At 49.1% G+C, this 25,276-nt stretch overlaps 1 protein-coding gene across 1 annotated transcript; it reads left to right on the top strand.

The window, feature by feature from the left end:
* The first annotated feature begins 8,307 nt into the window (after positions 1–8,307).
* On the top strand, positions 8,308–11,604 carry FZD8 (frizzled class receptor 8). The gene has a single exon (XM_009475989.2). The coding sequence runs from the start codon at positions 8,952–8,954 to the stop codon at positions 10,962–10,964; it is 2,013 nt and encodes a 670-aa protein (XP_009474264.2). The 5' UTR covers positions 8,308–8,951; the 3' UTR covers positions 10,965–11,604.
* Positions 11,605–25,276: the final 13,672 nt, after the last annotated feature.

Below are 25,276 nucleotides of genomic sequence, written 5' to 3'. Positions count from 1 at the left end.
GGGCTTTCTAATTAGTGAATTAACCAGAAGGAATAAATTTGATAAGGCTTATGCAATAAAAAGTGAGAGTAACAGCTATCCCATTATGGCTGTTATCACCCCTTTTCTTGGAACCCCACAATCCACTGGAGGAATTGAAAGCCTCTCATCCAGAAACACGCCCTGACCAGATTAAGACAGAGAAGCACCCAACTAATACTACCAGGGACAATTTTAGAACTAAATTTCTAATAGCTGTCTCTTCCCTTGTGGCTGATTCCTGCCATACAATTGCGTCCCCCCGCCCCGAAGGCAAAATAAATGTATAAATAAAAGAAATAAAAGACAAGAAATCTATCAAGACTGCATCTTTTGTAACACTGTTATGAGCCCACAAAAGACAACTGCAAAAAATCTCCTACCAGTGGGGTACTATTTTCTCTTCCCCCACCACACAGACAGAGGACTATTACTGCCATCATTAGCACCAACTAAGAACCAAGAAAATTCAAAGGAACTGGCAAAGGAATATCCTTATTAAAAACTCAGTGGGTAAAACGAAAGGAAGGACATTCTGCTATTACAGCAAAATTCCTCTCAACACTTTGCTTTTCAACCACATCATTCTTTCACTAAAATAAAAATAGAGAAAGGTTTTTAAGAGCGAGTTTCTGCTGAGACTAGGCACCTGAGAGTTCCCTATAAGCAGTGCCAAACACTGCCTAATGCTGATTCCCTGCACAGAGTTAACATCTTTGACTGTCTATTGTTATAAAGTGAAAAGTGCTAACACGACTTGTCGTTCTCGAGGCCAATTTATTCATCAAAATTAGCACAAGCCCAAGCCTGTTATCCTTATTCATATTTGGAATCACCAGCCACTTACGTGTTGTCCCAGCAAAATTAGCACAGTGAAGGATTAGTCAGGATCTAACCCTAGAGATAAAAAATTTGTTTAGAGTAAGTGAAATACAAAGAATAAATATTCAAAATGAGTGATGAAAGATATGTTTGTTATTTCCACTTTGACTTCAGGGCAATGAGTAATTTCAGTAAGAATTTCTCAGTGTGGTTTTTATCATTCAGTATTTTAAAAATTACTATCGTGCATCCTCCATCTAAAATTGGGATTGGAAACAGTGAAACTTAAAAAATGTCCAATTTGAGCATGTGTGTAAAACATTATTCCCTTAAATTATTCTATTACTGACTTAGGAGGTGCAAAAAGTAGTGTCAGAATTTATGAACAACTTTGTATTGTTCAAGGATTTAATGACACACTTTCCTCTTCAAATCAGTTATACAAAGTTTCGCTTTCTCATATCTGGGTTTTATCCTTATCCATGCCTTTCAACCCAAAGTGTCATTTTTTCTTCAGTTCACTTCTTACTTGTAAGTGCATCACCTCATTAATTTCTCATTTAATTTATAGCATGTGAGAGGGCATACATGTCAGCTAATGTCTCCATATAGTTTATGCAAAAGTTAGTAAGTCAAAGTGGACCACACTGCCTAATCTTGCCTCTGCATCAACTCAGATAGCCCAGACTAGCCTACTGCAGATGGGGCATCCTTAGCTCAAAGCTTTTCATATCTACTTCGTTCATGTCTACTTCCACCAGGCTGGACCAGCTAGTAGGGAGCTGCACGCAGGCTGGGCTAGATTTCTGGCCAGGAGTCCCACGGCTCCTTGCAGTGTGGAAACTGAGCCGCTCCCACTCTGATTTACAGTGTACGATGAGAGAGAACGCTGCACTCCCCAGATTCTCCGTTGGGGTTCTTCCTTACCTCCATCAGCCTCGATACTCAGAGTCGGTAAGAGTTACTTGTGCTATTGGACTTATTGGACTTGGACTTACCCTGTCTGCTATCACCTAACACAAATATAGATGCCACAAAGTTAAATAGGTCAAGTTAATGAATAGAGCCCCCTTAATTCCTCCAGTAGATCTGACGTCAAAGACCAGATACATGCATGCCATATCATCTTAAGGCCAGACTGTAATGGAAGCTGCCCGCCCCGGATGGCTACGGCTCGGTCAGGTAAGCCAGGTGGCAATGCAGTAAGAGTGGGTATTTACCAGAAGCTTTGTAGGGGTTTACGCCCAAGTTGTTAAAACTGAGGTCTCAAAAAGTGAAGGCTGACCAAATGGACTTCCCAGCCCACGCTGGGAGTAACGATGGTGCGTGTGCCATTGGAGCATATCTGAGCATTAGCAATAATTTGATGGAGCATGGAGAGAGAATCACAAATATGACTGCAGCAGTTACTGGCGTGCTAGAGGTCTGGACAAGCTTTGACTTTAAGGAGGGAGTGGTGCATGTGCGTACCCTCATATTACCCCCAGAGACCAAACCTCTCCTTGCCAGCCTGGACCCACATAACCTTCCCAAGATTCGAGAGTGCATTTACATACTAATGTTCTAGCAGTTGCCAGAAAGTAAATTAACGGTTACCTGGGCAATCAGAGGAAGACAACACTACCCACTATATACTTAATATGGTTAGCAATTTAACTGCATGGTATTTGTATTATCCTCCAAATATGGTGGCAATGAATCAATAGACTGTTTAACTCAGGACAATCTGTCTTCAAAAGTCAGATGATTTATCATGTGTGAAACACCACACCGTGAGGTACTGTGATCTGTAGCACAGGTAGATTATAAATAAAGCTTGCTAAATAATGGGCAAAAATTAAAAAATAATGTTAAGGAAAATGAAAACGATTGCCCTCAAGAACACTTATTTTCTTTCATAATCCTTATAATCTGTATTTTCTTGCATTCCTTCCTCCTGCATTGTTTCACTAACGAGAAATGAAGCCATATATGATTACAGTGAGTGAGCCAACACATTGCAGCCCAATCATCAACTGCATAGCGTGGGAGAATAAAGGTAAGCCCTTCGATACATGTTGATCTTATGTTGCCCTCATGCTAAACTGCTGTTCCTGCTGACTTCTTACGCTCATTCTGCTGCTTGTGCTGCTTCTTTAGCAGCCTACACATCCAAAGCAGCCTCAGGAAGAAGCCTAATCATGGTCTGCTCCTACATCCAGTAGAAAATCCTCCAGCCACATTCAGGGCCACAACCTGCAGCTTCACTGTTGGAGCAATCCTCAGAACACAGCACTGATCAATCACTTGTCATCTTCCTTTATGGTAAAGGGACAGCAGAATACTCTTCCAGCAGTTTCTCCTCCTTCTCTGCCAGCTGCGCACTGCACTCCAGAAGTAGCTACTGCAGCAGGTTGTATTCAGCCTATTTTCTTTTTGCCTAAAGGCTCTCTCACGTCTCAGTGACCAACAGCAGCATCATGGTACCCATCCGGGATCAGACCTGACATCCCTGAAAAGATGTAAGCAGAATATTGTTCTTCTTGTCTGCAAAAAGTTCTCATGAATCACAATAAAATACAGGCTGCCTCAGAAGATGTGTCAATGCCATTTATTTCTTCTGTGAAACGAAAAACCTCTATCAAAATATAAGATACATATGCACGCTGTACTCTCCCATCCCTTTGCAGGTTTCACAGTGCTGGATTTTTACTCATAATTTCTGCTGGCAGGGAGGTGATAGTGCCCCTGTTCTCGGCACTGGTGAGGCCGCACCTCGAGTACTGTGTTCAGTTTTGGGCCCCTCACTACACGAAGGACATCGAGGTGCTGGAGCGTGTCCAAAGAAGGGCAGTGAAGATGGTGAAGGGTCTAGAGCACAAGTCTTATGAGGAGCGGCTGAGGTAGCTGGGGTTGTTTAGTCTGGAGAAGAGGAGGCTGAGGGGAGACCTTACTGCTCTCTACAACTCCCTGACAGGAGGTTGTAGCGAGGTGGGGGTCGGTCTCTTCTCCCTAGTAACAAGCGATAGGATGAGAGGAAATGGCCTCAAGTTCACCAGGGGAAGTTTAGGTTGGATAATAGGAAAAACTTCTTCACCGAAGGGGTAGTCAGGCACTGGAACAGGCTGCCCAGGGAAGTGGTTGAGTCCCCATCCCTGGAGGTATTCAAAAGAGGTGTAGACGTGGTGCTTGAGGACATGGTTTAGTGGTAGACTTGGCAGTGATAGGTTAACAGTTGGACTTGATGATCTTAAGGGTCTTTTCCAACCTTAAACAATTCTATGATTCTATGATTCTATGCTTTGCAGACTCGCAGAAGTAAAAATCAATGCATTCCTGCCCATACTTGGACTGCCCATCACGTTGCTCAGTTCTGAACTGCACATGGCATGCGAGAGAAAAGGATGGATTGGAAAAAACAGTTTCTCTTACTTTTAATTGGTACTTTTTAGGGGAAAGCTGAACATAGTAAGATGCCACAACTCCACCTTATGCTGCCTACTAATTTGCCTGTAAAAATACTCTTTCTTCCTGCTCCCCTTTACCCTGTCCTCAAAAAGTTCCACAGTTACTAGTTTCATAGTGTTGTTCAATGAACTGGCCATGCAAAACCCCCTATGTCTTGTAGCTAACCAGGATTTGCGTGGACAGTCTCTGGACAAAGCTCTGTGGCCTGCGGCAGGAAGGAGATCAGCCTAGACAGCCCCTTCTGGGTTTAATCCCCGAAATTACTGCCTTCAGTCAAGGCTTCATTCTAACAAGATTATTTGAAAAATTTCCATGGACTGAGTTCTTCTTTTCAAACATTTTTATAAAAGCACCATTCATTGACCTATCCAATGCAGACAATGCCACAGTAAAATTTACTGGAGAACATTAGGTGGGAATTAAAAAGCAAGTTTTCAATCTTATAAACATCTGTATTTTTAAATAAACAAAATACCATTTTAAATCCTGTATTTTATGTGGTATTTTTCTTTCCAGTAAAGAAAAAAATAATAATCAAGAGCCAATTTACTAGTCTTGAACTAAAATGCCCTGTAGATACCATTACCTGCTTTGGTGTGATCCATATAATCCCAAATGCAAAGCCTCAGATGCACATAAAAATTAAGCCTATGTTAGAGGGGCCAGTGACAAACCTACATGTTTGCATAAAAGAGGCATGAACACCTGTGGCAACAAAGACTTGTAGAAGTGTTATCTACTTGTTGGCAAATCTATAGGTTTGCGAAAGGTTGTAGTACCTGTAACATTCTTGCCGGCTTTATATTTCTGCATGATTTGATGACTGGACATCTATTTTGAAATCCCTGCAAAAAGTGCTCTGAAGTAATTTGTATTGCTATAGCAAAGCTCAGCTTTTCAGAAAAGGCAGATGCTGTATTTTCTGGAATAAACACACAAACGATTTCGAAGACTCGACCCTTGATTCCTTCACCTCAGTACTTCTACTCCAGGGAAGTCTCAGTATATGAGGAGCAGACAATGGACTGTGATTCCTCAGCCTTGAGCTATCCAGGCTGCTTCTCAGCCACATACATAGAGTAAAGCAGCCTCCCCACAGCTGTGCTGTTTTATATACCTGAAAGACAATTTCAAAAATTATAATGGCCTTACTAGGGAATTTGGATATGCAGTCATTACTAAATTGTCATAAAGTTCCATATTACCGATTTTGTCATTAACTGAACAGCTTCAAGACACACAGTATCTTTGTGCTGCATCTCTTTTCACGCTGTAAGAAAACAAGAGCATATGAACGACAGTAAAACGAAAGCCAAGTGTACTGTTGAGAAACTTGGTATTCTCTTATTTCTAGGAGAGTTATAGTGTAATTCTAAACTGTAACATTCGGCATGTCTCCTGAGTTTCCTTGCTGAAATATCGCAATGGAAATTTTACAGCATCTGTGTTGCTTTTGGAAGGCATCACCTCACATCTGCTGTCTCTGTAGCGTAGAGCTTAAGTAAGTTCAGTGTAAAAAGGTACTTTGTAACAGGCAACAGGAATCCTGACAGAGCGGTAATTTACAGACTCACCCGCCCTGCTGACTAGACTCACTCGTTTTTACATTCTGTAGAGATTTTTAAATAAGGTACTCTTCAAGCAGCCAAGAGCATAACAGTCACTTCTTAAAATGGAGCATCGCATCCAGGACTGAATAGAGACTTTTTAAACCTCTGTCAGTCACGGAGATCCCAGCCAGATGACAAATTTATCATTCCGTTTTCTTCACTCCTAACACTTTTTAGTGGGGTATTAACTAAATTAGCACCAAAATAACCATCTGCTGCTTTGGGGGGAGTTCTGGTGTTGAGACGCCGCCCCCCAGCACTGCCCCGTCACGCCGGAAGGCAGCACCTTCCCTCAGGTGGGCGCCGGGCCGGGGGGGGTGGGGGGGTGGCGGGTGTGTGTGCAAACCGCCGCAGTGATTACACAGAAAACGTGTTTATTGCCCCATTATTGCCCATTTCCTCCTGTCGGGGTAACCCGCGTGCTCCCTCAAACGGAGGCAGACGGGCGCGGAGGGGATCCTGTTAGCACAGCCAACAAACTTGCGATCGCGTTTTTGTTTTGCCTCACGCGTTTCATTTCCCCCCGGCGCCCGCGCCCGCACCGCCTCCCCCCCCCCCCCCCCCCCGGCTCCTCTTCTCCCGGCGTGAAACCCGGTGAATCACAAAATTTCACGCCGCCGAAAGCCGAACCCCGCCGCGCCGCCACCCCGCCGGCTCCCCGAGCGGCGCGTTCCCGAGATTACAGTCATTACGGCCCCAGCGGGAGCTCCACACAAGCGCGAAGCGCAACAGCGCGTCAATTAACAAACAAACGCCCCGTCCCGGGAGGACGACAACCCCCCGCCACGGCCCCGCCGCGCACCCAACCCGCGCCCGCCGCCGCTCCCCTTAAGGTGGTCCGGCCACGGAGGGGCCCCGTCCCACTCCCCGTCCCCGCCTTCCCCGGCGCGGCGGGGGAAAGCAGCAAGTCCCCCCGCGGCCGCCGCACGGCCCCCGGGAGCGGAGGGCGGCGAGCAGCCGAGCGGCGGCCCTCGCCCGCGGTGCGGCGGGGCAGGGGGCGGCCCGCGACCCTGCGTGGCGGCGCCTGCGCGGGGAGCGAGGCGCGCGCGCGGCGCCTCAGCCCCTCAGGGCTGCTCGCGGCGGGGAGGCGGCGCGGCCCCTCTGCGCCCCGGCTCCCTCGGGCGCCGGCCCGGGCGGCTGCACGCGGCTCCGCAGCCGGTCACCGCCTCCGCCGCCGGGCGGACGCGAAAGCTCGGGGAGCCGCGGCCCGGCTGGAACCGGTCTCCCGGAGCTCCGGCCGGGCCGCGGGTCACTCGCTAGGGGCGGCCGCGGCGCGGGCTGCCGGTGCGCCGCCGGCGGGCCGCCCAACTGGACCTCGGCCCCTCCCCGGCTGGAGGGGCACCGGCTGGAACCCAGCGGCCGCGCACACCTGCGGCGGGAGCCGCCCTGGCGGGGAAGCGCTCGTTCACCTGCCGGGGCGCGGGGCTGTTCCCGCAGCCCCACGGGGAGCTTCAGCCGCCGGCCGCCCCCTGGGGAGCGCACGGCGCTGGCGCGGCTCCACGGCAGCTCTCCCGCCTGCCGAGCGGGCTTCTCGCCGCGGCGCTCTGCGCTTGAGGAGTCCCGCTCCCGTGAATCGCGTTCCCGTTCCCTGCCGCGCAGCCGTAGCCCTGGCCCCCGTAGAACACCGGCGCTGCCCTGCAGACTAGGCGCTGTACCCGCGCGTAGCGGCAGCTGGGCCGCGGGGGACCCTGCGGAGGCGGGCGGCCCGAGGAGGCCAGGCCGGGCGTCGGCCCAGCCGCCGCTCGCTGCCACCGGGTCCCCAGCCTCGCCGCGGGCCCGCCGCCTCCGCTAACACGTGCAGCAGCCGCCCCGAGCCCGGCCTTAGCGCCGCGGCCACGGCGCCCAGCACACGCCGGCGCTTGCGGTGCTCAGACCGGCACAGGCGGGAAACTCCCGCCGACACCAGCGGTCTGACAGAACGCCGCTCCCCGGGAGGCTCCGGGCAGCTGCCGAACCGCCGCTGCTCCCGGAGCCAACCTGACTTGACCGGGAACCCTCGCAAGGGGAAAGCAGCGCCCTGCAGCAGCCCGCACCGCTGCTTGCCTGCCGCCGCCCACGCACTCGGCGGGGAGCGTTTCCCGGTGCAGCGCAGCACCGCGCCTTCCCGTGCGCGCAGAGAAACGCAGGACGCGAACCGCCGCCACGTCCCCTGCAGCCGAGGGGGAATCAGAGGGGCGCCCGCCGCGCCACCGCCGGGGCGCCGGCTCCACCTTAAGGAAGGCCGGGGCCGGCCCCACCGCCCCCCGCCCGGGCCCGGTGATAGGCGGCCGAGGCGGCGGAGGCGGGGCCCGGCGGCGCGCGCTATAAATATTCATGAGAGCGCGGCGGCCGGAGTGGTGCTGCCGGGGCCGGAGAGCGAGAAGTTGCGCGGAGCAGCTGCCGCGCTCGCCCCGCGGCTCAGGTGGCGCGATCGCGGCCAGGGGCGCCCGGCGGCCGGCTCGCCCCGCCGGCGGAGGAGGAGGAGGCGGAGAAGCGAGGACCGGCCGGCTGGCGGTCGCCCGCAGAGCCGGGCGCTCGGGCGGGCGGCAGGAGGAGCCGCTCCGGCCGCCCCAGCACCGGCCCCGCCGCTGCCCGCCCGCTCGGGGCGGTGGGAGCCCGGCGCCGCGGGGCGCACCGCCCGGTCCCCGGGACGCCTCAGCCATCTTGACCGCGCCGCCCGGGGGCTGACGGCGAAACTTCTCTGCCGCCGCCGCTCCGTGCCCGGCCGGCGCTGGAGCAGCGGCGAGAGGAGCGGCGACCCCCCCTGCGCAGCCAGCCCCGCCAGGAGCGATGCGACGGCGGCTGAGGGGCCTTCCCTGAGCGGACCCCCCTCCTCCGGCGCCGCGCGGGGGCTCGCCGGCGGCTCCCCCTCACCGGCTGCCCGCGGAGCCGCCTCCCTCCCGGGCGACCGAGCCCTGCGGCGGCTGTGAGCCCTCTCACCTGCGGCCGGCACGGAGGGGGCCGCCCTCCGCCCCCACGAGGGGTAGCCGGGGCGGGGGGGTGCCGCGGCGCCGCGCTCCCCGTGGCTGCCGAGCGGGACGGGAGAGGAGCCGGGGCCGCCGCCCGCCGCCGAGCATGGAGTGGAGTTACCTGTTGGAAATCACCTCGCTGCTCGCCGCCCTGTCCCTGCTGCAGCGCGCCGGCTGCGCCGCCGCCTCGGCCGCCGCCGCCGCCTCCTCCTCCTCGGCCAAGGAGCTGTCGTGCCAGGAGATCACCGTGCCCCTCTGCAAGGGTATCGGCTACAACTACACCTACATGCCCAACCAGTTCAACCACGACACGCAGGACGAGGCCGGGCTGGAGGTGCACCAGTTCTGGCCGCTGGTGGAGATCCAGTGCTCCAGCGACCTGCGCTTCTTCCTCTGCAGCATGTACACCCCCATCTGCCTGGAGGACTACAAGAAGCCGCTGCCGCCCTGCCGCAGCGTCTGCGAGCGGGCCAAGGCCGGCTGCGCCCCGCTCATGCGCCAGTACGGCTTCGCCTGGCCCGACAGGATGCGCTGCGACCGCCTCCCCGAGCAGGGCAGCCCGGACACGCTCTGCATGGACTACAACCGCACGGACCTCACCACGGCCGCCCCGCCGCCCGCCAAGCCCCCGCTCCGCGGCGCCAAGCCCGGCGGCCCCGCCAAGGCGCCCCCCGCCGCCGCCGCCCCGCCGCCGGCCGAGGCCCCGCGCAAGCCGCGGCCGCCGCCGCCCTGCGAGCCGGGCTGCCAGTGCCGGGCGCCCATGGTGTCGGTGTCCAGCGAGCGGCACCCGCTCTACAACCGCGTCAAGACGGGGCAGATCGCCAACTGCGCCCTGCCCTGCCACAACCCCTACTTCAGCCCCGACGAGCGCGCCTTCACCGCCTTCTGGATCGGGCTCTGGTCCGTCCTCTGCTTCCTCTCCACCTTCGCCACCGTCTCCACCTTCCTCATCGACATGGAGCGCTTCAAGTACCCTGAGCGCCCCATCATCTTCCTGGCCGCCTGCTACCTCTTCGTCTCCCTCGGCTACCTGGTGCGCCTGGTGGCCGGCCACGAGAAGGTGGCGTGCAGCGGCGGGGCGGGGGCGGGCGGCGCGGGGGCCGGGGCGGCGGGGGCCGGCGGCGGCGCGGCGGCGGGGGCGGCGGCGGCGGGGGGGCGCGGGGCGGCGGGGGGCGCGGCCGAGCTGCAGCCGGAGCTGGCGGGGGCCGAGCACGTGCGGTACGAGAGCACCGGCCCGGCGCTCTGCACCGTCGTCTTCCTGCTCGTCTACTTCTTCGGCATGGCCAGCTCCATCTGGTGGGTCATCCTCTCCCTCACCTGGTTCCTCGCCGCCGGCATGAAGTGGGGCAACGAGGCCATCGCCGGCTACGCCCAGTATTTCCACCTGGCCGCCTGGCTGCTCCCCAGCGTCAAGTCCATCGCCGTGCTGGCGCTCAGCTCTGTGGACGGCGACCCCGTGGCTGGCATCTGCTACGTGGGCAACCAGAGCCTGGAGAACTTGCGGGGCTTCGTGCTGGCGCCGCTGCTCATCTACCTGGCCATCGGCTCCATGTTCCTGCTCGCTGGCTTCGTCTCGCTCTTCCGCATCCGCAGCGTCATCAAGCAGCAGGGTGGCCCCACCAAGACCCACAAGTTGGAGAAGCTGATGATCCGCCTGGGCCTCTTCACCGTGCTCTACACTGTGCCAGCTGCCAGCGTGGTCGCCTGCCTCTTCTACGAGCAGCACAACCGGCCCCGCTGGGAGGCCACACACAACTGCCCCTGCCTGCGCGACCAGCAGCCCGATCAGGCCCGCCGTCCTGACTACGCTGTCTTCATGCTCAAGTACTTCATGTGCCTGGTGGTGGGCATCACCTCTGGCGTTTGGGTCTGGTCGGGCAAGACCCTCGAGTCCTGGAGGGCACTCTGCACCCGCTGCTGCTGGGCCAGCAAAGGTGCTGCCGTGGCTGGGGGCGCAGGGGCAGGAGCGGGGGGCCAGGCGGCAATCGCCACAGCAGGAGGACTTGGGGCCGGAGGCGGTGGCTCCCTCTACAGCGATGTCAGCACTGGCCTGACGTGGAGGTCGGGCACCGCCAGCTCTGTCTCCTACCCCAAGCAGATGCCCCTGTCTCAAGTGTGAGGAGGGGGAAAGAGGCCAAAGGTTAGGGCATGAGGGACACTGGCCTGCCTAAAATGCCCCCTCACTGTTTGGTGCCATTAATGAACCCCTAATGGTCCTTATTAGCCACAGCTTGTATAGAACAATGCAGCTGGCAGAGGCCCCAAGCTCCAGCCCCCTCCTCCTTCCCCTCCATTCATATGCAGGGAGCATGTACTTCAAGGAGCCAGCTTATTATTTTGCTGGCAGAGGAGGGCAGAGGCTCACCCGTGTCTTGCAGAGGGCAAGGCACAGCGGCTTCTGATTCACTCTGGACTAGCAGCAGCTCGTCGCTCGTGGGAGGGAGGCTCTTCTCCCCCTGTCCGGAGGTGGGAGTCTGCTGGGACTGCAGGTCTTTGGGATATTGGTGACCGGGCAAATGCCTTACAACACAGACTGAATCAAAACATGTCTTAATTATACACCCCAGCTAAATACGGGTTTCCTACATTAAAGGATGTATTTATATAATTATTTGTTACCTTGTACAGCCGTGTAAAATATGTATATATCCAAAGCTATACAGTCTGTAAATTTTTTTTGTAAAAAAGTGTAGAGGCTACCCCTGTAAGAGCAAATATGAGTATTCTATTTTGTCAATAAAATGACTTTTGATAAATGACTTTTTCAAGCTTTTCCCCTCCTCCTGCCCTGGTTATTCCCGCTGCTGTGTCTTTAGTGGTTCTATAAACTACGAACTGCATTCCTGCTCCAGTCATTACTGTATAATAGACTCTGCTGCTGCCTCTGTTAAAGCAGTGAGATCCACAGACATGAGGAAAACAAGTCATTCAACAAGTTGTTCTGAAAAAGCGTTTGCCAAAACTGGGAGGTGCGTTACCATAGTTCTCCTCTGCTTTTCCAAAAATGAGGGTGTCTTTAAACTGAGCCTTTACAAAAGAGTCATCTCACATGGCATGTTAAGTGTCCTTTTAAAATGGGTGTTATTTTAGGAATGTGCACACGCACCTCCCGTACCTGTTGTCTACGCTTCTGTAAGCACCTGCCTTGCCGGGGATGCATACCGAAGCGTAAAAGGTTAATGTTTTAAATTCATATATCATGTACTACGGTGGAAGAGCGAGTTGAGATTTGTTAGATCAATCTCTTCTTAACAGATTAAACTAACATCTTAACCTTTCATACTTAACTTTTGTATATCAAATATGGTCCTTTTTCAAGAGAAAAGGTATTGTTCTTCTGTCAGGACTAAGCTAATTTATTTGAGCAGAAGGCTGTTGAATTAACAGAAGAATGCTTTGGCAATTGTTGAACTTTTTACCTGTCTGCCCAGTGGCTCAGAACATCATTCCTTTAAGAGGAGCTAAATGAATAGGGTTAATCTGTAGGGAACTTGGTTTCTTTTGAGTTTGGGAAAACTTTGATCTTTTCTCTTCACCAAACGTGATGTATAGTCTGAAGTTTCTTTCCCTGCTGCCTGGTTCCTCTTGTTGCAGACCAATTGGCCACCATGGAGCCTTAAAGTTCTTCAATTAAAGGGACTTGGGACTTTTTTTTTTTTTATTTTAAGAGGAAGACTTGTAACAGTTAGTGAACACCAGAGGGAAAAGGGAGAACAGCCTTTTAAACAGCTTTTCCCTGCATTGTTAGCCAGACTGCAGGCAGCAAGGCATGGCTTGGAGCATTATAGAAAAGAGCTATGAATGCCCTACAGGTGGTCTGCTCACATAATCTCCCCAATTTAAAACATTTTCCTTTACAGGACAATTGCATTACAAAACTCCCTTCTCTTTTGCTCCTAATTGAACCAAAGAACAACTACGAGATTTTCTTTAAAAACTGAGTGTCTAAAAAAAAAATGAAAATCTATTAACTACATTCTAATCTGTTTTCTAAAATGGGATCGCTCGGAATACCAGGAGTAGAAGCTGCATTAGACATTATTCTAGATATTTTTATGTCTTTCGCTTATATTCTGTCAAATTAGCAATCATTTAAAAGCAATTGGTTAGGTTGTGTGCTAGCAGTGAAAAGATAGCCCCGGGTCCCTTATTAACCTGTCAATCATGATAAGAGATGGGCAGCTACCCTACTAATGACACAGATATCAATCATGATTTGTGGGAAAAACCTTGTTCCATTGAGCACGGACTTGATTATTGGTGTCCCTTTCAAAGATCCCGTAACTTAATAGACTTTTCCACTTCTACAAAGTTACTGGGATCATGAAAAGGAGGAATTTAAAATGCCAATCTCTAACTGCTTGGAGGGAAAAATAATTATAACTTCTCAAATGGAAAGGATGTTCCACTGGGATTTATGTGTGGTGCCTATTTATACACTAATTGACCAGGATCAGAATACTGACGTACCTGTAAGTTGAAAAGGCCCTAGTATGTTCCTGTATTGCTGGAAACATTTTTTAGCAGTCGTTGAAACATTTAAATCAACGTGGCAATTTTCCCTGCCGTCAGCGGGGCTAAGGTAGAGGTCTTCTTCCTGCTGGGGAAGCCCCACGTGTGGAAGCACAGTCACTTCTTCTGATAAAAATCTTTATTCCTTTCCCCCACAATGGGTTCTAGCGAGGAAGACCGAGTGTCACGGCCACAAGTGTTCTGTGAGAATTTATTTAGGTAGGTCTCTCAAAGACTGCTGGTACAGATTGCTAGTGCTGAGATCAAAGCATTTCTAGTAAAAAGATAGGAAGTAGCTCTGTGACTTAACCTCCCCTGGAAGGAGCTAAGAGGCGCTGCAGGTGGACTTGGTCAGGAAAGCAGTCTCGGAGCTAGTTAGGTTAACAAGATGCCTGCTTTGGCATTTGGAAGTGACTGAGTAATAATGCAAAGGTTCAACAAATAAAAATGAGACAAAATTCAAATGGCTAATAACACAAACCTGGGGAAATCGTGCTAGAGAAGTTAATTCACAAGTGCACATTTTTGTGAATCAGCATAAAAATTTGTGTCCAGGGAAAAAAAATAATCAGAAAAACCAACAGCAAGGCATTTAGGTGCACAAGAAATAAAAATCCACGGCTACACAGAACTTCACGTTATTATGATACCCTTTATCAGACTTTAAAGATAAATTTGCTATGAAGATCCAAAATATATTGGTGAGGTGGGAGGACGTAAATGTTACCTTTCAAGGTCTGATGCTAAACTGCCTTCTCCCTAAACACGCCAGAGAGCTACTAAAAATAGTCCCAGCCGACCCACGGCCCAAGCCCCTGCCTGCAGAGCGAGGCGCCCTTGGCATCCCTGCTGGTGTAGGCTCACCCGTGGGCAGGGGCAGCACCCATATGCCCCAGCAACCACACCAGCTCACGAGGGCCAAGGGAAAGCTTTGTTATCACAGATGTGGCTCCATCGCACAACTTGTATAGCAACATTTGGAGAGCTGGATAGATGGCAACTAAGAGCCTGCTGCAGCTCACAGAAAGGTCTAGCTAACTGCTCTGCTCAGGACAGTGACTAAGCTAGCAGGGAAACATGGTTCAGGATTTTTTTTTTTTTCTTCTGTAGTAAGCAACATACCTTTAGAGTGTTCCTTTTCTTTCCAGGACCTCGCCCTGCTTTACGTATTCCTGCTTGAAAAGGAAATCCTATGGATTATCCTCCTCCTGCTGTAATGACTGAATAATCCCGCAGCCTCCAAAGGAGCCAGCCCAGCTGCCAGTGGGCCTTTTAAAAAGAGGCAGAGCAGCGCAGGTGTGCTGCAGAGCCTTGGGAGGGACACCACACCTCCCCTGGGCCCTGCTGCGGAGGCCCTGGGAGCTACCTGCAGGTGTCCTGCAACATGCTCCAAAGCTTGCCCTGTGCAGGGGAAGCTTCTCTGGAGCTTTGATAAACAATCATGGAAGGCAAGGGACTTCAGGCAGGGAGGAATTGGGAAATTATTATATATTGAAAAAATATGAATGTGGCCAGGCTTTCTGGGAAGGCTATCAAGGCTAAGACTGGCACACAAGGAGTGCGTGCCTTTCCTTCTTTCTTTTACACAATATTTTAAAATCAAAGTATTGGGATGCTCACCCACTAAAGAGTTCTTCAGATGTGCTTGACTAGTCCTAAAAGGTCTCCCAGGTGGGGTAGAACAGCTGGAGGCAGAGATGCCTCTGTGCGCACACCACCCACAGCGTGCTTCAGCCCAGCTTAAGAACCCAGGCTCTTTCCAGGTTCACTCGGGCGGACACCTCGCTAGACACCTGAAGGTGGCTTGTAGGAAAAATCAACAGCGGTTTTTCACAAAAGGAAACCAGTACTGGGAGCCAAAGCAGAATGTCCAAACTTAAAAAGGAATCAGTAGCTGAGAAAGAAATACCAGACTCCTTGGGACAAACCCAGGTCCACTTTGAAATATAAAAACTTCAACACAAGTAAGAAAGATCACTGTCTAACCCCGGTGACTGTGCTCAACATGCTTCGTTCACAAGCACGATGTGCAGTGCAAAAGCCAAACCTAGCCTGCCCAGGAAGTTAATAACCAATAAAGACATGGAATTTTATATGGGACAGACAGGCCACCTAATACGGGGAAAAAACAAACTGGTGATAATGAATGTTGAAAACCAGCAAAAGATGCTCCTGGAGTGAAAGCTCTCCTATAGTCAAGATCATGCTGGAGGAAAGCCCAGCGTGGGCCAGTCAAACCAGCTTGTAGAATCACAACCAGTTTCCAGAGTGCCTGTTACAACCTGCCTGTAGCATGCCCGGCTCCTGCACCCCGTTTCCAGAGCCACGCAGCCGTGTTTCTCTAGGCACATGCTTCTCCCACTCCCACCCGCTGTGGCCTATCCAGCTTCTGGCCCAACAGGGAGGCAAGTGAGGAACAATCTCTCTCCATTGCCCTTTCTGGCCATATTCCCTCTTTTTGCCCTGCACACCAAAACTCGAATTAGAGGCTGGGCAACAAAGGTCACCCTGAAAGCAACAGGATGAGCCTTAGCAGAATAAGGAAAGTGATTTACAGATAATGGTCCAAGGAAGAAATATTAAACAGGGCAGACTCCCTGCATGTGGTCATGATGAATTCTGGGCAGCCTTTAAGAGAACTCAATTAGAAATGTTCAGACAGCTCTATTTATTTAAGCTTTTATAAATGCCATCATTACTGTAATCAGGTATATGAATTTCCCTAGTTCAGCAGAAAGGATCACACATCATAAATGCTATGGCAGTATGGAAATAACTAGTGTCTGGTATTAAAATGTGGAGCCATAATCTGAGGTGACTAAGGACAGTCAAATCACTTCAGAAACTAGTCCCTAAGGTCAAATGCTGAACCAAGCTTTTTGAAGGCCGAGATAATACTTTTTCACTCCTACAAGGCTCTTATCTATGATCTCAAAACACTTTACATTCACTTGTGAATTAATAGTCAAATTTCTTCTCGGGAGGAAAAAAAAAAGTGCAGTAATACTCAGGCTAATGAAACTTAAGTGACAAGTCTAGGGAAAGAACCTCAATTCCCGCCTCTGTTCCATCTTTCCAGTACCCCTCCATTTTGCCAGCACTCCCTCACGCCTATGCCCTCCCCACCAAGTTCCCCCCAACACCCCCATGGCCACGGTCCCGCGCGCCCAGAGCGTGCGCCGTTTCCCAGGCACGGCACCACATCCATCGCCGGTTTTCGGTAAAGCTGGCGCTCTCAAATGCCAATCCCACTGCTGCCTTTGCAGCTGATCAAGCACCCTGGCCCTTCCAAGGGGCCTGGGGGAGAGATGTGGCCTTCTTCATCGGGAAGACACAAAGAGATGTGAGGGAGTTAGGTGAACAGAAGCAGGCCGGCGTGGGGCCATCGCGGTAGGCTTACCCAGACAAAGCTGGGCTATGTATGCCGAAGGGCTAAAGTTAAATCGGCTTGTAAAAGAGTGGAGAAAAAAGGCTCATTCTTCTCATTCTCTAAGGCAGGCAGGTATGGAAAAGAGGGTTTACAATAGGTTTGGAGTTGCATCGGGCAAACGGAGGGACTGCGGCCGGGGCCGGCCTGCAGCAGAAGCCTGCAGCAGGCCCGGGCCCCGGGACGGGGGGGCCCGCCGCTCTGCTCGCCATCCAGCAGTGCCCTCCACTGGGAGAGACCGGGAATTTCACCCCGGGCCCTTCCGCTGTGCCCTGCTCCCGCAGGGCTCCCCAGCTCATGCCCGCAGCCTTTCTCGACTCTTTTACCCTTCTCTCCGGTGCCTGGCTGAGGCCGCGGCCTGGGCGCTGCCGCCCTGGCCCGGCCGGTGGCCGCCGGGGCCTGGCCCGGCCCTGCCCGCGGGCAGCGCTGGGACCCTCGGGGCAGGGCTGGCGGCCACCGCCACCAGCAGAGGAAAAGGGAACCGCTGTGCCCTTTTGCAAAACAGAGCTTTCCAAGAAAAGAGAAATTTAGTCAGAAAGATGTGGGCAAGTTACGATACATGCCCAATGTATTATAAAGGAGAAAGCTGGACTCTCCCTCTTGGATACTATCTGATTTTTTTAATATGTTGCAGAAAAATAATGGTTCTTTTCCAACCGTTTTTGCCTTATGTGTGACTTGTTAGATGCTTTCATGTATGTTTTAAATGCATTAGCTAGATGTTCTTTCCTCCAAACATTTGTCGTTGCTAAATTATACCTAACATTTTTCACAAAGAAGCATTAGTCTCAATTATTTTTCCTACTTCATTTTTTTTCCAGAAAATAAACCTGCAACTAGAATGTCCCATTTTCACATCTTCTGAAATTAGAAAGAATAGTTTTCACGCTCTGAACTGACTTGATTCAAAATGTGTGTTCGACATGATACCCTCATCATTTCTCAGTGGCTGAAATCTAAACGGTCCCTTTCGATGTAAACCAGAAAATGTAGCAATCAATCAGGCTTACGAAACAAACGACTGGCTTTGGCTTTCTGGCCAAATGTAGGGCAGGAATAAAATTAAAGCTGACTTTTTGGAAGGGAAGGGGAAATGTTCCCGTCCAGCCGCAGAACCTGCGGCTCTGGGGCGGCGCGCCTTCTGTACATTGCTGCCATCTGGAGCTGCAGCCTCCCGGCGCCGCGCAGAGGGGAGACAGCCACTGGCGGGGAGCTGCCTTGCTTGCTTTCCCCAGACCTGCTGGGCAGAAAACACAATTACAGTTCTGATTTTTAAGCCGAAGTTACTTTTTTGCAAAACCCTAGGGAAGCGATATTTTGCCTGTAACAATATGGAAAACCTGAGTTTTCCAGGATATGGAGCAGGGTGTTAGGAATAGTCAGATCAGGAAACCACGGAGACCCACAAGGAGCTTCATTGCTGCCATCCTGTAGCTCATTAGTGTACAAGAATTGTGTGTGTTGTTTTTAGCAGCTAAAGAGTTATTTATGGCTTCTATGTTCTCAAGCCAAAGTGAGTGAGGGGTGCAACCAGGGCAAACGCATCAGAGCAATGCAAATCACTGACAAGGCATCATGAATGCAAGCTGAGCAGAATTTAAATACAATCCATGAATGAGAGGAAAGATTTGCATGAGGGAAAGAATCATTAGAATCTGATTTAACAAGCCGTATATAAAATGGGCCTTTGCAGCTTAAAATGAAGCAAAGCACATTCACGTTATACATTCTTAATGAAAAAAAAGCAAAATCACAAAAAACCTAATTTATTAGTAGAGCTTGGAATAGAAATGGTTTTCACAGAATACCTTTAGATCCTGATTCAGAAGCTTGTGCTTGATTGCTTTCTTGAATAGAAGTGGATCATAAGCATGTAGGGTGGTAAGGACTATTTAAGTGCATGCCAAAGTCCTATTGATTTCAGTGAGATTTTATAAGATGCTTAAAGTAAGCATATGCGTAAATGTTTTCCTGAACAAGAGTGCGTTTCTGGATTAGAGTTTAACTCATGAATTTACACAGAACTTTCAAACATAATTCCTTCTGGGAAAACAGGATAGATGAGAATAAAAAACTTACATATTTGTGCATGTCTTAAAAGAAGGTAATGAAGAATTATTCTGGGTAGAATTATTCAGGGTAAAATTTTCTATTTTCCAAATGTTCGCAGAGCAACTTTCATAGACCCTCTGCTGGTTTCATCCCAACTACATTATGGAAGATTTTGAATATAAGGTATTATATAGGTAATGGCAGTCTATTGGAAGAAAAGGGTTATGGTATTTTACATTAAGTGATATTATATTTTGTCTTTGAGAAAAGTAAGAGAATTGCTTTTAAGAAACTCCTGCTGTTTTTCATTTCCAGTCAGTTGTCACAAACACTGGGCAGAACAAACTTTTATTTAATGTTTCCTAAAATGCAATGATGTGTCTACCTCTAAACATCTTGTCTTTTGAAGCAATGGCTGAGGTGGCAGATTCTGATGTGCTGTGTTTTCTGATAATAAGAGATGATAGATCTCTGTCAACACTGGTCAATCTTTTTGTTTCTATTGAAGCATTGGTCCAGCTGTGTATTTACATTTCCTAGCATATTCCTGTGGAACTACCGCGCTTCTTTTTATGCACTTCTCTCAAGTAAGTCGTTAGCAACAATACAGCCAAGAATTAAAAGAGCTCAGACTACAGCTGTGTGGCCATATTGACCGTACTTGTGAAAGTTAGACTTTAGTGTCAAGTTTTCTTTTGGCATTTTAGAAGATTTCAGAGTGTTGCAGTGGTGACTTGCAAGATGTCTTTTTCAGATCTGTGAAAGTTATGACCAGTGTGGTTTTGTTTTTCCTGCTCTTTTCCTTAATAATTCTACTATGAAAATGTTTGACATCATATGATATTCCAGGTCAATAGCAATACTCTTCTCCTGACTTTGCTTTCTCCGTCTCTTTTGTTGAGCAAAAACAATATCACATTTGGTGAAAGGTAACATCCTCTGCAGTAGTACTTCTCCAGCTGTGATCATTGCTTAAATATTTCTCAATATTTCCATCCTTTCATTTTTTTCTTTCTTCTTGTTTTCCCCCTTGCAAGTACCATGTTTAGGTGAAGGATGAGGTTCAGCTCAAGACTAAGGCATCTAAATGCAGGTAGGTATCTAAATATGTTCTTTTTAAAGGTAAGCTATTACATAAACCCCTGTTGCTGTCAATAGAGCGTTAGTAATGTAGTCAGTGGGTCCTGGAAGGTGAGTCGGTTCCCTCTAAATTAAACCTGTGGGCCTTAATTCAGTTGCCCAGACATAGGCTCCAGGTGGTCCTGGAGACTACCTCTCCAAATGATCGTGGGTCTGCTGTAATTTTCTGTCAGGTCAGAAAGCCCCGGGTGAATATCTCAGTTACCCTCTGGCAACTCTAACAACATAGGATACCTTTTGTGGGCAATCAGAGCCCAGATCTGGATTTGACCAGATCTCCCTGGAGAGTAGTGAGAGTTTGGACACCTACCTCACAGCTATGCCTCCAAAGGCAGGTGACTTAATCTTGAGCTGAACCCTGCCAAGTGAGTCTGATGATTCTTTTTATCATCAGTCACATCTCTGTTGCAAGATTTTGGTATTTTTCTCAGTGGTGGATTCTTTAATTGCCATTTCCTCAAGTTTTACACTTTTTGCTGGCTCTGTCATGTCTTTGTACAAGCTGGTACAATTTATAGTTTCGATTGTTCAATAGAGAGGTGGTTTCTTAGCCTCTCTGACTCCCTTAAAAGTACTCTGAACATTGTCTGCTAAGGATTTGGGAGGGGTTATTCCTGACAAGGCCTTTGATTGGTATAATCATAATTTATTCAGTATAATCATAATTTATTGAAAAGGTGTTATTTTACTATCACCTTTTTTGGCAGTCCCCTCACCTGTAATGATATCTATGTGCTTTCTTCTACCTCTTTGCAGTATATTAACTTCTCTGCTCTTTACTTTATACTTTGAAATTTATTTTGCTGCTGCTTTCCTTCCTGGCAGCGTTTTAGGGAGGCTATTGTTTACTTTGCTTTGCTTCCTTTCTTCAGTTTTCTTCATTTATCCAGATTTTAGGACAGCTTAAAGTGTGTAACCATGTATCCTTAAACCATGCAAGTTCCATCAGCTCCTCTAGAGAGCAGCAAATATGTTCAAATAAAACAGTAACCTGATTCAACCTAATGTTCCCTGAAACACTCACAATCTTTATTAGCTAAATTAGCTAAGTACTGATAAAGAGCAAAGAACTACGAGGAATGGAGGTCCTATACCCGAGTCTGGCATTTTCAGATATTGTCTGAGAACTGTCCTAGCCCTGGCACTTAGTGTGGATGCAGCCCCTTGCCCTCCCCAAAAGCCCTGCTTGAGCCCAGCCCCAACTCACCAACCTCTTATGGCAGAGGTGAGAAGGAAAGCAACGGAGGTGCAGCCTGGGCCAGGGACCAGGCTTGGATGCCCACCAGATCTGTAGGCTGTAAAGCTTCCCGGCCTTACTTACAGGACTGTCAGCCAAGAGGAAACACTCACTTTCTGAGAAACACCCACAAGTTCTCCGTTCCTCGTGGCCATCAGTGGGCGTTTGACAGATGGATCTCTGTCTCCTGGTGTGCACTAGGGTTTAAGGGACCTTGGCACCTGGCAGTGAGCCACAATTATTTTTTTTTAAAGAAAAATAGTCAAAGTAATAAAAAGTCTTGCCAGCTGTAGACCTCTTCAGACTAACACCACCATGTGTTTGGACCTAAATAATACATAAATCTTCAAAAGAAGGACAAAGATCTCTCTGTTCCTTAAAATCAGTCTCCAAAGCAAGATTGACAGCTGCCTGCCTAAGTACTCACACAGCTGACACAGACCTAACAGCAAGGCAAACTCATTCTAATAGGAAAACCCATAAAAAAAAGAGCTTTCAAAAACACGCTAGTGTTTGCAGGCCTGTCTCCGGTAAGTTTTTCTGCCAGTAAAGCTTCTTGGCCTATGCTTGAGTTTGTATCAACTGTCTAAAGCAGCTTTTGCAAAGGTTTTTCTCTCAGATGTAAGCCTGGCCAATTAAGCCAACTGAAGTCACTCCAGATCTGCAGAAGGCCTATGGCTGCAAGCAGAGCAGCTTTTCCCTGCCGTTTTCTGTGACCCACTCTACATTTCATCACCACTACCAACCCTCCTGGTGGCAGCTGCTTCAAATTACCAGGTACCAAGGTACCAATGGGAACCACCTTCCCCAAAATAACCACCTGAGCTCTGGTAAACGCAAGGGGCACTAAAAGACAGCTCTGGACAGACAGAAAGCATTGCCAGCGTAAGAGCTGCTGCCAAGGCTACACCGAAGCAAGGTGTGAAATCTCTTCTGGAAAACGGACTTGCCATGGGTTGGGGCATACAGGGGGCTAGGCCAGGCACAGATGGGCTGGCCTGTAACAAAGCCGGAGGGGGCTGGAAGAGCTGGGAAGAGGATAGGGCCTATACCCATCTTCCATTGCTTGCCTCAAGGACACTCGCCTCGTCCTGGCACACTAGCTCAATGTGGGGGTAAGGCAGGCAAAGAGGGGAAAGACAGCAAGAGAAAATGCTCCATGTGCAGCTAAAGACCATGTTTATCACCACATTTTCCCAGTTCCTGGGTCATCTTTCATACCAGGATCTGCCTCTTCAGTAACTGCATGGCACTGGCTAGCTTCTGCTGGTAGGCTGGAAGGTAACAGCAGACACAGTCAGATACAACTATACAGCAACGCAGGTGGTCTGGTAAACAAGTTCTGCCTCATTTTTGGATACACACTTTGCCAAAGATCCTGGAAATGGTGGAAATGGTATTCCAGGGTGGGTGGTAGAGGCCATACCTTGCTGCTTTTTAAGATGCATGCTGGCAGCTGGGGCAACCCCATGTGGGGTGCAGCCCATGTACTGGAAAACCACAGCCTTCTGCACCATGAGACCCTACCTGGTATGGAGGCAGACAGAATATAGAGACATTGTCAAAACTGGAAGTAGCTGACACTAGCACTTTCTCTTTACAAACTAATGCCTGCAAACACATGTACTTTGCATAGTGGTGTGCCAAATTGCAGGGAAGACTCAACCGAAGGAGCTCAGTCCTCACTGAGATAACAGGTGAGGTCCTCTATCAGGTGCTGACTGAGGCACCCATACCATCATGATATTCTTTATATAATCCATTTTCAAGGAAGATCCTGCTGATTCTCCAGTCCACATAAATTTATCTATAGTTAACTTTGTGGACACAGAGGTGTGCATGCAATTGTATTACATATCTACTACAGGGTTGCTCTGCAAGGTGGCCTTAGCTTTGCAGTAGTTTCTCAATGTAACCCTATAGCATAGGATTCATTTCAACTAATCTACTAATTTCTCGTGAATCAACAGAAGTACTCCATGTTTAATGCGTTCAGTCTGTATTGGCAGGGGCCTACGGGCTGCCTGCAGGGATGCAGCGGGCAGCTCTGTAGGGACTGGAAAGTCCTGAAAGTTGTATTTTGGTGCCCCAGCTGAGCTGTTCTTATGATGACTGCGCTTACAATCCAAAACCAGGGCAAAATCTATATAGAATTTGGTGTCAGAAGCAGTGTGGGACAATATTTAAACTGAGCTGGTGCCCAGCTCCTAGTAGGCTGGACCCCAGGTCCCACACAACAAAAATATCACCCACTGGTATCAACAAGCATTTCAACAGAAGTGAACAGCCTAAATGTTTTGCTGATACCTGTACAAACAGGTATCTATCAATGTGTCACATTTGGTAAACTGTGTTACAGATATTTCATGTTTATGTCTCAGAAAAACACTTTAGAAAGAAGCTTGCTGAAGCAGAAAAAAAGCTTGGATTTGTTAGCCAATGTAGCACATGAATTGTCCATCTGCCTGCCTTTGAATATCTCCACTAGGCCTTCAAGGACAGCACAGAGCTTTAGGAAAAAGCAGGTACCAGAAAGAAGGAGCTAATTGCACTGTATGTGGTCTGTCAGAAGTAAGAATCATTCACGCTGACTTCTAGAGAAATGAGCAGAAGGAGTGGGTGTCTAAGTGGGTGTCTAATTTGTCAGGACAAGGAAGGCATTGCTTAACGAGCTTAGTGGGGCTCTAAAAGCATCTTATCCTGGTTTCTCTTAAAAAAAAATATATTGCCTACTTTCAGTACTAGGAAAAGGCAGGAAATCACAGAGGAAAAGCAAAAATTCATTGTGCTAGGTCAAAATCTTCTGTTGCTTTCCATTATTGTTATTTCTTTGCCAAAAGTAACACGTTCAGTGAAAGAAAATCCCGAAAGACACTCTGGTGTGTGGTGCCTAAAGTCTCACAGGCAAAACAAATGTTATACACATAGGAAAGCCAGAAGTGAAAGAACTTACTTCTGATTGCTGACCCCAAATCCTCCATCTTTGTCGAGGGCACCATATATAAACTTCAGTTTCTAAAGAAAAGCTCAGAATCTGCCATCATCTTTACTCAGTAAATTGTTCACCAGTGAAAGCTTTTCAAAGCTAATCCACTGCTCAATCTAAAGTGTTAGCTGCAGAACCTGAATTAGAGACAGCTATCTATCTCCTGGTATTTCCATGCACATGGTGCAGGATCAGAAAACAGTCCTTGGCCATAGCACTGTATGTGTACTCCCCTAAATAAATCATACTTGTGGAGATGGCCTGGGACACCCTGCCTGTCAAACCCAAAAGGCAGAAATAAAAAGGGAAAGTGGGAGAAGGCAAAAGCTAGTGAACCAGATTCTGATTGGAATCTAGCTACATGGATGCCGGATAATTGTAATTGTAGAGATAGATTTCACACTTTCTGATCAGATTTCTGCCTTGGTGAACTCATTTTCCAGAATTGGCCTTGCTGTGCATCACAGGCCAAGAGTTCAGGCTATGACTTTGAACAGAGACCATCTAATTTGCAGAATATTTTAGCAACTCAATTACAATGTAAGAGCATTACATTGTAAAATTACTTCTCTATCAGCTGAACATCAGGCTATTAAAAGTAGTACAAAAGACAGAAGTTAAAGAACAGCCTTTTCAACTACTCCCCTATTTTTGGAGATGCATTTCTTTATTATTCTAAAATACTACAAGCAGTAATAATTTATCTGTTCTCCATTGTAATCATGACATTAAAATAAAATAATGTGCAATTAATATCCTGTTTAATGATCCCTTCTAGAAAGATAATCACTGCAATAACGATGTATCACATAAGGGCAGATAATTTTAATAACTTGAAAGAATACACTAAGGATCTCTCTACATTGTTAACTTCAGATTTAATACTTATTCTGGTCTGAACTGAGAGATTCATGGAGAACAACTGCTCCTAATGGGAAATTATGCATTCCCTAGACACCTGTCTACAGTGTATTTCACAAGAGAAGAGAGAGTCACAGCTTTCCATTATGCTGATGAGAGTAAATCAAAGTGACCCAACCTAGAGTGTGAGGAAAGAGGAGAAAGTGATTATAACTA

Source organism: Nipponia nippon, unplaced genomic scaffold, assembly GCF_047370975.1.
Source record: "Nipponia nippon isolate SJK-2023a ecotype South Korea unplaced genomic scaffold, ASM4737097v1 scaffold_1, whole genome shotgun sequence".
Taxonomy (NCBI): domain Eukaryota; kingdom Metazoa; phylum Chordata; class Aves; order Pelecaniformes; family Threskiornithidae; genus Nipponia; species Nipponia nippon.
The sequence above is the reverse complement of the archived record's forward strand: the minus strand, read 5'-3'. Positions and strand labels throughout refer to the sequence as shown.